The sequence below is a fragment of the Drosophila willistoni genome, chromosome 3R (genome assembly GCF_018902025.1).
Source record: "Drosophila willistoni isolate 14030-0811.24 chromosome 3R, UCI_dwil_1.1, whole genome shotgun sequence".
Lineage (NCBI taxonomy): Eukaryota > Metazoa > Arthropoda > Insecta > Diptera > Drosophilidae > Drosophila > Drosophila willistoni.
This window is the reverse complement of record NC_061086.1, coordinates 4,674,340-4,686,841: the sequence shown is the minus strand read 5'-3', so window position 1 is coordinate 4,686,841 and position 12,502 is coordinate 4,674,340. Positions and strand designations below refer to the sequence as shown.

At 37.7% G+C, this 12,502-nt stretch overlaps 3 protein-coding genes across 3 annotated transcripts; all 3 read left to right on the top strand.

Moving 5' to 3' along the window:
* The first annotated feature begins 3,935 nt into the window (after positions 1–3,935).
* LOC6650458 (organic cation transporter-like protein) lies at positions 3,936–5,962 on the top strand. The gene is made up of 4 exons (XM_002072837.3): positions 3,936–4,307; positions 4,366–4,624; positions 4,748–5,171; positions 5,243–5,962. Exons 1-4 carry the CDS (start codon positions 3,975–3,977, stop codon positions 5,886–5,888), a joined length of 1,662 nt encoding a protein of 553 aa, XP_002072873.1. The 5' UTR covers positions 3,936–3,974; the 3' UTR covers positions 5,889–5,962.
* Positions 5,963–7,263: 1,301 nt separating this feature from the next.
* Positions 7,264–9,084, top strand: LOC6650457 (organic cation transporter 1). Its single transcript, XM_002072836.2, has 4 exons — positions 7,264–7,602; positions 7,662–7,917; positions 7,981–8,389; positions 8,445–9,084. The coding sequence occupies exons 1-4, from the start codon at positions 7,264–7,266 to the stop codon at positions 9,082–9,084; spliced, it is 1,644 nt and encodes a 547-aa protein (XP_002072872.2).
* Positions 9,085–9,475: 391 nt separating this feature from the next.
* LOC6650456 (organic cation transporter 1) lies at positions 9,476–11,305 on the top strand. Its single transcript, XM_002072835.3, has 5 exons — positions 9,476–9,828; positions 9,880–10,135; positions 10,195–10,603; positions 10,666–10,865; positions 10,950–11,305. Exons 1-5 carry the CDS (start codon positions 9,484–9,486, stop codon positions 11,303–11,305), a joined length of 1,566 nt encoding a protein of 521 aa, XP_002072871.2. The 5' UTR covers positions 9,476–9,483.
* The last annotated feature ends 1,197 nt before the right edge of the window (positions 11,306–12,502 follow it).

Sequence of the window (12,502 nt, the reverse complement as noted above, 5' to 3'; positions counted from 1 at the left end):
GCACTAATGCGATTTATGTATATGTAATGCTGAAGGTTCTACATCAGTTGTCCTTTACAGTCCTTGAAATTAAATTTTAAAATTTATGGCAACAGAGTTATATTCTTGGTAATGACCCTGTTCTCGTTCCTTATCCGAAGAAATGAAGGCCTCGAATTTTTCTTTGGCCGATTTCGATTTCCTGTATTATTTTCAGCGGCAGTGGCAGAATCCGTAGCAATTTTTTACTCTGAATATATTACAATTTCTACCTGTGTGCAAGTCCTTCACAAGATTAGTTCATTCTTCTACATGTGTGCAATAGAATGTTTTTATGTGTCATAAGATATGCATTCTTTTTTGCAGTGACTTGATCTGGCCTCATATTATTAGGGACCGTTTGACCTCATTAAACTGTGGGTTTTGGTCCACTTCAGTCTCATTCGCAGTAACTTAATTATCATATACAATTGGACGTGATTGAGCACAGACAATTCAAGCGTTGTATACGTTGAGTGGGACACTGCACTTGAACCGAAGTATAAATGACATCTGGAAGAGGATTACAAATTTAAATAGGGTCAGTTGTTGGGCCACCATTTCAACTTACTTCTCCATGTCGGGAGTGTCGTGGAACACCAATTGTGTCTGCCCCTTTGTGCAAATGGCTGAATGTGCACCTTGGCCGAATATTTACTCTATGGTTTATAAGGAGCAACCAAATAGGTCAGGGATACCAGAACAACCAAAATAATAACAATGAAAAAACTATTTAAAAGCGGAGATTTTTTAGAAATTACCGTGTCCACAACAGGTGGGTCATTTTCCAACATTAATCTACTAGTCTAATGTAAATAAATAAATAATAATATATAAACATATGTTTTCGCCCGAGCCATAAAAAATTGGCCCTCTCGCCGCAATTTCATGCCCTCTCGCCGTAAGAGCAAATTTTCTTTCACCATTAGGACTGTTACTCGCACCCTTAGCACTGTTACTCGCACCCTTAGCACTGTTAGTCGCACCCTTAGGACTTTTACTCTCATCATGGCAGCAGCTGCTTTATCTAGCTTTTCTGTTTTTCCATTTCCATTTTAGTTTAATAGACTGCAGTTAAAACTTGACTGCATGCAATTTTTAATGCCTAATGGATGTGCAAATTTTCGCCAACTGTCGAAAAAAAAACAAAACAAAGGGAGAATTTAAGCCAAAACAAACAACTTAGACAATTTTAGATAGTGAGTGTGAAGAAGCTAACTTCGGTTATGCCGTTCAGCGCTGCCGGCAGCGCTTGAACCGAAGTATGTACACATATTGACTGTAACTTGTGATCTATTTATCCGATCGGATTGAAATTTTTGGGATCTGATGTTTTATATCCAATACCATCACATTAGTATCTTAGTATTAGTATTTCATGGGGATACTCCAATTTTTATGAAAATAAATAAATATAATAAATATAAAATTTCCTCTAGAGCTATTTGATATAGTGGTCCGATCCTGATAATTTCCATACTTGATCTGCTCCAGATAATAATAAGCACAAAAAGAAAATTTTAAGATGGCTGAGTAAAACGCATACGCACGGACGAACAGACGGACATGGCTATATCGACTCAGCTTCTCATGATGATCAAGAATATATATACTTTATGGGGTCGGAAACGTCTCCTTCTGTGCGTTACAAACATTTGACCAATTTTATAATACCCTCTGCAAAGATATAAAAATGAAGTAAGTAAGTCGTCTCGCCGACTTACATATACATAAGTACCATACACCAGCAAAACAAATATTTTAAATATATAATAACAAATGCATTTTCGTATTTTTAAAAAAATCTGTTCACATGCTTTTTACAAGCATATCATATATCACTCAAGCATACGAGCACCCTAGCGCCCCCACCAGCCAACGGTCAACTCCGGCCATATGGAAAAACGTTTATATAAATAACTTGCCTATTTTTAGTCCATTTTTGATCAAATTTGATATTTTGCTGGATATTAGTATCAAATTTAAGTGCGCTAAGTTTGATTGCACCCTAAGGTAGAAAATTACGGTAGATAATCGAGTTTTGTCAAATTACGACGGCGAAAAGGGGCGTGGCAAAATCTTTACACATACAAAATGTGCGCATTTACTAAACAAATATATATGCAGTGTAGAGGGCGTGGCAAAAATTTGAAACAAACTCGATAACTGTACATACTACACGAAACTACATACCAAATTTGGTGACTCTAGCACTTATAGTCTCCGAGATCTATGTGTTCATACGGACGGACGGACATTGCTAGATCGTCACGGCTGTTGATGCTTATGAAGAATATATATACTTTATGGGGTCGGAAAAGCTTCATTCTGCCTGTTACATACATTTTAAAGACTTTAATATACCATTTCACCCTATGGGTGTATGGTATAAAAAGCAGAATCGTCTGAAATTCAAATTTAAATCGGCGTTAGATTCAGAATAAATGTAATTATGGTCTCGAGTTCAATCATAATTGAATTTTGTTGTGTTCATCACTGCCAATAATTAGATTTTAGTTGGTTATAGTGCGATCGGAATAATAGAAACACAATAGAACAACAATAGAAACTCAACAATGAAACAACAATGATGTTTGTAATTTAAAGTTAACTCAACTATAATTTGCCTCAAAAAACTATGGCGGTAAGTTAAGAAGGCTTGAAGTAACTACTTATCATAAGGAACAGACTTGTTTTTTTTCGTGTGCCACATATCCACCGAATTTACGTGAATTTAATATTCAATATTTCAAATGTTTTTAGATGCAAACACAGTATTTTTGGTTTTTTATTTTATCATTAAAGTTAATTTGAGTTTACAATGAATGCGTGTGTTGATTAGATAGCTTGGCTATAAACCAGATATACAAATTTGATGAAAAGATATTTTCCTTGGTGTTCCAGATGGTTAATTATATGTGAGATATGTTTTCCTTTGTTTATGTTATAAAATAGCCGTTATTTATCATTGGAGTTTACTTATTATACCCTTGCAAAAAGGGTATATTAATTTTGTGTGCAACGCATAGAAGGAAGCATCTCCGACCACATAAAGTATATATATTCTTGATCAGCACGACGAGTCGAGTTCAAATAGCTATGTCCGTCCGTCCGTCTGGATCGACGCGTTATCCTCCTAGACCGTGAGAGCTCAAGAGCTGAAATTTTGCATGTAGGCTTGTATATACTACAGGGGTTGTATGTCTCGGATTCCGCCGGATCGGACCACTATTTCTTCCGTACAAACGGCAAAGTCACGAACAGTGACTTTTCTCAATAACTTCGTTATTTTCTGAGCTATTGTCGTGAAATTAAATATTTAATATTACGATAGCAAACGATTGTGTTGAATTTGATCAAGATCGGGTGACTATATCATATAGCCACATAGGACCGATCGGTCGAAAACAGTGACTTTGGTCAATAACTCCGTTACTTTCGAAGCAATTGTTATAAAACTGTATATTTCTCAGTTTAGCATACCTATTAATGACTGTGCCAAATTTGATTAAGATCGGGCGACTATATCATATAGCTCCTATAGGAACAATCGGTGGTGAACAGTGACTTTGATCAATAACTTCGTTATTTCCTAAGCCGTTGTTCTTTCGCAGACATTAGACCTTTTTACACAAAAAACTTGCAAGGGTATAAAAATTTTGACGCGGTCAAAGTTAGCCCCGGCCCTCTGGTTTCAAATTTTCCACCGTTTTAAAAAGTAGGGAACAAATCAAATAACTGGAAATTATCACTTATGGCGTTATTCTTCCGACGCGTGAAATTATGAATTTTTAATGTCACAAACACACATAGAAATAATAAGAGACTTTTGAAATAATAAAGATTAGATTTGCAACAGTCTCTGGTGTTGATTTTGCCAAAATTCTGCGCTCTTTAGTGTTTACGAGCAATTGTAGTTGGCATTGTGTGTTCGGGAGTGGAAAAGAGTAGACGCCATGGACTTTGATGAGATATTGGCCAAATGTGGGGACAATCATCGCGACCAATACTTGCTGCTAGCACTCTACGGCTACATAACATTTGTCACTTCTAGGCATTATTACTCGCAGAGTATGATCGGCTTTATTCCCGATCATTGGTGTTATCATGAGCATCTGGAGAATCGTACATTTGATGAAATCAAAGCCATATACTCGCAATTTGAGAATCCTTCGTGTACACGCCTCGATGCCATCGATCTAGTTAGCGGCAATGTGACAATAAGTGATAAGAAATGTGATCGCTGGATCTATGACTACGATTTTGATTTCGTCAGCATCAATGCCGAGGTGAGATTCCAAATAATATTGATTGTCTCTACTACACTCTCTATCTTTTCATATGTAGTTTAATTGGGTCTGTGACGCAGCTCTCAAGGGAAGAGTGGGACAGAGTCTCTTCTTTGTGGGTTCCATGTTTGGGACATTTTTCTTCGGGTTATTGGGCGACCGAATTGGACGCATTAAAACATTAATATTGGCCAATTGGTGTGGTTTCTTGGGTGATTTCGCCACAATATTTGCCCAGGATCTGACTACATACTCAGCAAGTCGCTTTGTTTCTGGATTAGCTTCTGAAGCAAATTTATATCTTATGTTTTTACTGGGTAGGTAATTGTTAATCAAAATTTTCTACATTGTCTCTAACTTGGAAAATACTTCGAAGAATTGAAAACAGTTTCAGAACCTTGTGTAGCGCATTAGAATAGATTTAACTTTTCTTCCTTTAGTTCTCGAATACATCTCCCCATTGCTACGAGATACGGGCCTCAACACAGTCTTAGGTATATTCTACTGTCTGGGAATGATAAGTGCATCTTGGCAGGCAAGGTTTGTGGGTGACTGGCGGAGCTATATGATGTGGACGGCTTTTCCCTCTCTGCTGGTGACAATTTTGTATGTCCTGATCCAGGAGAGTGCCCAATGGCTAATTACTCGGAATGACATCGATGGAGCAATCGTGAGATTGCAAAGAGTGGCCGAATTCAATAGGCGACAAGTCAGTGAAGAGGATTTTGATAATTTTCGAAAACATTGCTCACTAACTTCGGGGGATACTGAATCCAAAGAGGTTGTACATAAACAGGCAGGCTTATTCGATGCACTTAAGACACCTCGTTTACGGAAAACAGCAATTGAAGTCATTATTATTTAGTAAGTCTGTGAATTCTTTATGATGCAAGAAAATGTGTAATTAATTTACTCCTCTTTCGTGGTCCATGCAGTATGATCGTAACACTTTGTTACAACACGATAGCTCGTAATGTGGAGGGCGTCGGGATTTCACCTTTCATCATGTTCACGCTGAATGCTTTAACTCTGCCACCGTCAGGCCTAGTGCAGGCTCAACTTCAAAAACGATTCGGACGCAAATTCACCCTTGTGAGTTCCATGGTAGTCCTTAAAATATTCGCAGTTGTCTATGGAACAGTTCTTAGCATTTGGAAGCAACCCAATATCATATTGTTGGTGTGTTTGCTGCTGACCTCTCGGTTTGGTATTTCCGTGGCCACCGGAGCCACCATGCAATTCTCCACCGAACTGATACCTACCTGTGTCAGATCACAAGTATTGGCCGTAGCTACCATTGCTGGAGCAGCAGCCTCCTTCCTTTCGCCGTACATACAATATTTGGATACTTACATTCAGGCTGGACCGGCAATTATACTTTTCGTGCTCTTCATTGTCTGCACATGGCTCGGTTTGCGTTTACCTGAGACGTCGAACAAAAAGCTACCCATATCCCTGGCTGATGGGGAGCAGTTTGGCGCAGGAGAGAAAATGTTTGACTTCTTGAGGAGGAGGAGGAGCAAAAAGGCTGACAAAGTCGATGAAAATGTCGAAACACAAGAGAAATTAATGCCCGAATAATAACAAAAGCAATTTCAAAAAGTGTGCCCAATACCCTCTATAACATAAGATTCTGATTGTGGTTCAGATTTGATATAAACACAGAATTTTTGGTTCATTGTTTGTATATGGATTTTTATCAAAAAGTTAATTTAAGTTTATGTTGAAGCGCGTGTTGATTAGATACCTTGACTAAAAACCACATTTCTGTGGGGAAATCTGTCACTAGCAGAGGCAGGACTATGTATGTATACACATACGTACATATGTATCTGATAACTGAGAAATTTAATACTTTTTATCAACTTAAATTGATGTAAATTTTAGGGCAGATATTTGCACAAATCAATTGTGTAAAAACATAAATATAAATTATGTAGACTCTTTTCAAGTGCTTTGCAATAATTAATCCCATTAAATAACTTCGAAACGAATTATCAAAAGACCTTGATGAAATTGTAACAATGTTTTATATGCAAAACCAAGTGTTTTACGAGTGATTAAAAATGATTAAAACTTGACTTTTTGGGGAGTACCAAAAAAGTAGATAAAGTTGTTGAGAGTCCCGAGAAACAGGAGAACGAAAAAACAATGAATTGTGCAATTTATTTCCGTACAAATGCGTGCTAAGTATTTAGGGTTTGTTATTTGATTACGGATTTTGCCATTAAATTAGATAACTAGATTAGATAACTTGGCTTTAAACGTACTATGTTTGGCAAAATCCTTCGTGGACTCAGAGATTCTTTTTAGTCACTTAAGTTTATTGTTTCGTCTAGACATATGTTTTCGAAGAAATTTCTTTTTATTTTAACATTTAAAGCCTAACATTTCTAAGAAAATCCATAGAGATGCAAAATACGTGTTTCCAGAATGGTTTATCCAAAAAGTATTCAACACAAACAAACATGGTTCTAATACGAATACGAGCAGTTATGGACGGTCAAATTGAAAAAAAAAATCTGCATCGATACATGATACATAATTAAGAATAGGCTTTACAAATTGTCAGTTATTTCAGTGGGGGAATGGACCGACTAGGCGACCCATCTAAATCAGTCCTTGTGCGCAGTGCACATACATTATTCACTTGTAATCATCGCATGGGTCTTAATTAATAATTAACTGCATCTAGATTTTTGACTACACGGATTCCGATTTTTGCTAAATAATATTTGATTCCTATATTATAAGTAATAAAAATCATAAATAAATAGAAGAACTTTCCAACCTGACTATCTTTATTATTCTCAACATACATATGAGACGAAGAATATAAAGATTAGATGTGAAATTTATTTCGCTAGAAGCTACCAAAACAACACTCCGGACTATAGAGGAGAACAAATAGTCAACATTGTGCGGCTGGCAGTGACGATGAGCAGATGCCATGGCAATGGATGTGGATTTCGAAGAGATATTGTCCAAGTGTGGAAACAGTCATCGCTACCAATATATGCTATTGGCACTCTACGGCTACATAGTGTTTATCTTTTCGAGGCATATCTTCGCCCAGAATGTGATTGGTTTCATACCCGATCACTGGTGCTATCACGAAGAGCTGGAGAATAGTACATTTGAGGAAATCAAAGCCATGTACTCGCAATTCGAGAGTCCTTCGTGTACACGGCTCGATGCCATCGATCTAGTTAGCGGCAATGTGACAATAAGTGATAAGAAATGTGATCGCTGGATATATGACTACGATTTCGATTTCGTTAGCATTAATGCCGAGGTGAGTTTTCCAATTAATGTGGATTATCACTCTTAGACTCTCTATATCTCTATTTGTAGTTCAATTGGGTGTGTGACGAAGCTCTCAAGGGAAGAGTGGGACAGAGTCTCTTCTTTGTGGGTTCCATGTTTGGGACATTTTTCTTTGGGTTATTGGGCGACCGAATTGGACGTATTAGGCCACTTATTTTGGTGTACTCGTGTGGCTTCTTGGGTGATTTCGCGACAATATTTGCCAAGGATCTGACTACATACTCAATAAGTCGTTTTGTTTCCGGCTTAGCGGCCGGAAGTGGCTACTTAATGTTTATACTCGGTATTAGGTTAAAGAATTTCGTTATAATGCTATTTTTGATTAAATTATTTACAATTTTTTTAGTTCTGGAATATATCTCGTCATCGCTACGCAATAAAACACTCACCATTATACAAAGCTTATGTTACTCCCTAGGATTGATAAGTGCATGCTTGCAAGCTATTTATACGGGCCACTGGCGCATTTGCATGGCCTGGTCGGCATTCCCCCTTTTGCTGGTTACTCTATTTTATTTCCTGGTACAGGAAAGTGCTCAGTGGCTTATTACCCGCAACGATATCGATGGAGCAGTCATGAGACTGCAGAGAGTGGCCGAATTCAATAGACGTCAAGTCAGTGAAGAGGACTTCGAGAGTTTCCGTCGACATTGTGTGGGGTTCAGTAAAGAATTCAGAGAAAAGCAGACAACACTCGTAGATGCTCTTCATATACCACGTCTCCGAAAAACCATTATAAAAGTTGTGATTTTTCTGTAAGTCTTGGGCATACCTTTCGATTTTAATTATCTTTATTCTCCTGTTATACAGAACGACAACCACAGTTTGCAACATCGCCCTGTACCGCAATGTGGAGGGTGTCGGAATCTCGCCTTTCATTATGTTATCTCTAAATGCGTTAACTATGCCACCCTCCGGGTTTATTCAGGCTCAGCTTCAGAAACGATTCGGTCCAAAATTCACACTTTTCAGTGCTTTACTTGCAATAGGAATATTTACCGCTGTCCATGGAATATTCTTATCGATCTGGAAGCAACCAAGTATCACTTTGTTGGTTATTATGGTAATGGCCTTTAACTTTGGCGTATCAGTCGTCGCTCGTGCCAATATGCAGTTCTGTGCTGAGCTTATACCCACCTGTGTACGGTCACAGGTGATATCATTTGCTAGTGTCAGTGGAGCAGCAGCATCTAGCTTAACGCCCTACATACTACACTTAGAGATCTACCTAAGAGCGGCTCCATCGATTTTTCTTTGCCTATTAACACTTTTCAGTGCTTGGATCTGTTTGCTTTTACCGGAAACATTCAAGAAGAAGCTTCCCATATCGCTGGCCGATGGAGAGGAATTTGGAGTAGGAGAGCGCATGTTTTCATTTTTAAAGGGAAACAAAAAGGACGCCAGGGACGGTAGAAGTGCTGAGACACAGGAGAATCTGATGCCCAAATAAATTCGTCTTTAGTTTGATTTTTATGTTTCATTCTGTTTCATCTTATCAAAGTCGATACAGGCAGGAGAAACTACGTTTTAAAAATATTTTTAACGCTTAAGTAGTTTAAAAAATGTCGAAGATAAAAGTTTCTTTTATAATTTGGATATTTCGTGCTTCTCAAGAGTTTTTTAAAATATGATCTCCGCGTTAAATGTTTGGCGTTTTAAAATCTACATCGTTTAATACTATAAATAAATACAAAAAGAATTATAATCTTCATACATGCGTAAGGAAAGAGAAATATAAAGATTAGATTGTTCTTTTGCAGTGTTAAAATGTAGAATAACACTCTTTTAAACTGTTCAGGAAAAATAATTACTGCCATTGTGAGTCTGCAAGTGACGAAGAGCAGACGCCATGGCAGTGGAATTGGACTTTGATAGGATATTGGCGAAGTGCGGCAATAATCATCGCTACCAATATCTATTGTTGGTATGCACTGCCCTCATATTGGCTCTAACTTCAAGGCATATTTTCTCCCAAAACGTAATTGGTTTCGTACCCGATCATTGGTGCTATCACGAAGAGCTGGAGAATCGAACATTTGAGGAAATCAAATCCATATACTCGCAATTCGAGAGTCCTTCGTGTACACGGCTCGATGCCATCGATCTAGTTAGCGGCAATGTGACAATAAGTGATAAGAAATGTGATCGCTGGATATATGACTACGATTTCGATTTCGTTAGCATTAATGCCGAGGTGAGTTTTCCAATTAATGTGAACTATCACTCTCTAGCTCTCTATTTGTAGTTTAATTGGGTGTGTGACGCAGCTCTCAAGGGAAGAGTGGGACAGAGTCTCTTCTTTGTGGGTTCCATGTTTGGGACATTTTTCTTTGGGTTATTGGGCGACCGAATTGGACGTATTAAGCCACTTATTATAGCATATTCATGTGGCTTTTTGGGTGATTTCGCCACTATATTTGCCCAGAATCTAACTGCGTACTCAATAACTCGCTTCGTTTCCGGCTTAGGTTCGGGAAGTACATATCTTATGTACATACTAAGTACGTCATTAAAAGGTTAGATCTTAATTCAATAAAAAGATATGTGATTTTTTTTCTAGCTCTAGAATATATTTCACAATCGCTGCGTCATAAAGGCCTAACCATTGTGACTGGCTTATTTTTCTCCTTGGGATTGATAAGTGCATCCTTGCAGGCTATTTATGTTGGCCACTGGCGCGTCTACATGGCTTGGTCGGCTTTCCCCCTTTTGCTGGTTAGTCTCTTTTATTTCCTACTACAGGAAAGTGCTCAATGGCTTATTACCCAAAACGACATCGATGGAGCAATCATGAGACTGCAAAGAGTGGCAAAATTCAACAGGCGTCAAGTTAGTGAAGAGGATTTTGAGAGTTTCCGCCGACATTGTGCCGAGACCTCCAAAGAGTTCGCAGAAAAGCAAACAACGCTCACGGATGCTCTAAATACACAACGTCTAAGAAAAACCATTATTCAAGTCGTGAGTTTTTTGTAAGTTTTTCGATTTCAAATGGAATCCAAAAATAATAAAGGAACATCTCTTCCTCTTTCAGCATGATCACAACAGTTCTTAATGTCACCATGGCTCGCAATGTGGAGGGCGTCGGAATCTCGCCCATAATCTTGTTGTCTCTAAATGCACTAGCTCTGCCATCATCGGCATTGGTGCAGGCTCACCTTCAACAACGATTGGGTCCCAAAGTCACAATTTTGATTGTTTTGCTTACCACTGGGATTCTGACACTGGTCCATGGTGTAGTGTTATCGATCTGGAAGCAACCAAGCGTCATGTTGTTGGTTGTCCTATTATGGTTTTTTAACTTTGGCTGTTCAACAGTGTCTCGTGCCAATGTTCAGTTCTGTTCAGAGCTAATACCCACCTGTGTACGGTCGCAGGTGCTATCGTTGGCTCATATTGCTGGAGCAGCTGCATCTATCTTATCGCCTTACATAATTCATTTAGACATCTACTTAAGAGCAGCTCCTTCGATAATACTGTGCCTATTTATATTCAGCAGTGCTTGGATCTGTTTGCATTTGCCGGAGACGTTCAACAAAAAGTTACCCATATCGCTGGCCGATGGAGAGGAGTTTGGTGTAGGAGAGCGCATGTTTGATTTCCTGAGAAGGACCAAAAAAGTCGATGAAGTTAGTGAGAGTCCCGAGACTCAACAAAAACTAATGGCCAAATAAGCCTAACACCATGAAAAAATACCTATTTTCCAAAGTTGTGAACCCAAAATTTAAGTATGAATCTAAGCCCAGTAGTTGTTATTTTTCTTAGTTAATCGCTTGTCATAAAATTTAACTAAAATGTGGCTTATAATAAACCATTGCGTTGATTAGATAAGAACTACATAAATTTTCGAAAATCTCTCGAAAATAGTTTCCTACTTATTCTTTAATGAACTCGTTATTTAAAGACAAAGAAAAGAGAGACAGAAAAGGAGAAAAAGAGAGGATGAATTTTCAGCCTTGTCTATCCAATGAAGACCTTAATAAAAACAAGTTGATATTCAACCCGTTGTCTGAAAGTAAAGATTAAGCTTAAGATCTGCTTTAAAACTAGTTGAAAATCACAAACAAATAAAGCAATTACAGAAACGCAAAACTTATAACTACAAAAAATGCCCAACATTTTTTTTATTTTTGATTCAATTAAAAATTATAGTTCTGCTTTTTTTAAATGTTCGAAAAAAAGCTCCCGACCAAGACGACCCACTTAATATTTCTTTTCTGATTTGATTCTAGAATATTTAGTTCTACCAAGTTGGTGGAACCAAGTATAATTTCACAAGAGACAATACTATTAAATCTATGTATGTATATAACATCATAATAACTCTTGTATCTTTGTTTTAAGTTTAGTTTATGGTCCTATGAAGTGATAATTTAATTCTTTCAACAGACGGCACCGAATTCTGATATAAAAACTATTGTTTATAGTCCCTTCAAAAAACCACCTCGTCATGGTTAAATTTTTTGCGTTGGTGAAAATAAAGATAACCCGCAGCCTTCAAATATCAAAATAGAATTCTAAATAAACATAATTGAGAGTTAGACGGAGTGTCTAGAGTTGGTCACCCTCTTCGGACGCCTCTGATACCACCAGCATTTCTATCAAGTGCATTCAACTCATAATGCAATAGATTTCTAAGACGATAGACGGAATACTTTTTTCTGTATTTCATTCACATTTCAGAGGTCACAGATGCTGCTTAATTTTTTTTTTTATCCAATTGAATGTCTGTGTGACTCTCTTTGCGGCATTTCAGACACACACCGGCGTTTGCTTAGATTAAAATGAATGAGCGAATCCATCCACTCGAATAATAATAATAATAAAAAAACATGAAATTTGCTTCTCCTCAATCCGACACACACGCCATA

Excerpts from the sequence above, each read along its gene's own strand:
- LOC6650458 (XM_002072837.3), top strand. The coding sequence starts at position 3,975 with ATGGACTTTGATGAGATATTGGCCAAATGTGGGGACAATCATCGCGAC. Across the intron at positions 4,625-4,747 it reads ATATCTTATGTTTTTACTGG|TTCTCGAATACATCTCCCCA; the intron begins GTAGGTAATTGT and ends TTCTTCCTTTAG. Across the intron at positions 5,172-5,242 it reads ATTGAAGTCATTATTATTTA|TATGATCGTAACACTTTGTT; the intron begins GTAAGTCTGTGA and ends TGGTCCATGCAG.
- LOC6650457 (XM_002072836.2), top strand. The coding sequence starts at position 7,264 with ATGGATGTGGATTTCGAAGAGATATTGTCCAAGTGTGGAAACAGTCAT. Across the intron at positions 7,918-7,980 it reads CTACTTAATGTTTATACTCG|TTCTGGAATATATCTCGTCA; the intron begins GTATTAGGTTAA and ends CAATTTTTTTAG. Across the intron at positions 8,390-8,444 it reads ATAAAAGTTGTGATTTTTCT|AACGACAACCACAGTTTGCA; the intron begins GTAAGTCTTGGG and ends CCTGTTATACAG.
- LOC6650456 (XM_002072835.3), top strand. The coding sequence starts at position 9,484 with ATGGCAGTGGAATTGGACTTTGATAGGATATTGGCGAAGTGCGGCAAT. Across the intron at positions 10,604-10,665 it reads ATTCAAGTCGTGAGTTTTTT|CATGATCACAACAGTTCTTA; the intron begins GTAAGTTTTTCG and ends TTCCTCTTTCAG. Across the intron at positions 10,866-10,949 it reads GATTCTGACACTGGTCCATG|TGTCTCGTGCCAATGTTCAG; the intron begins GTGTAGTGTTAT and ends GCTGTTCAACAG.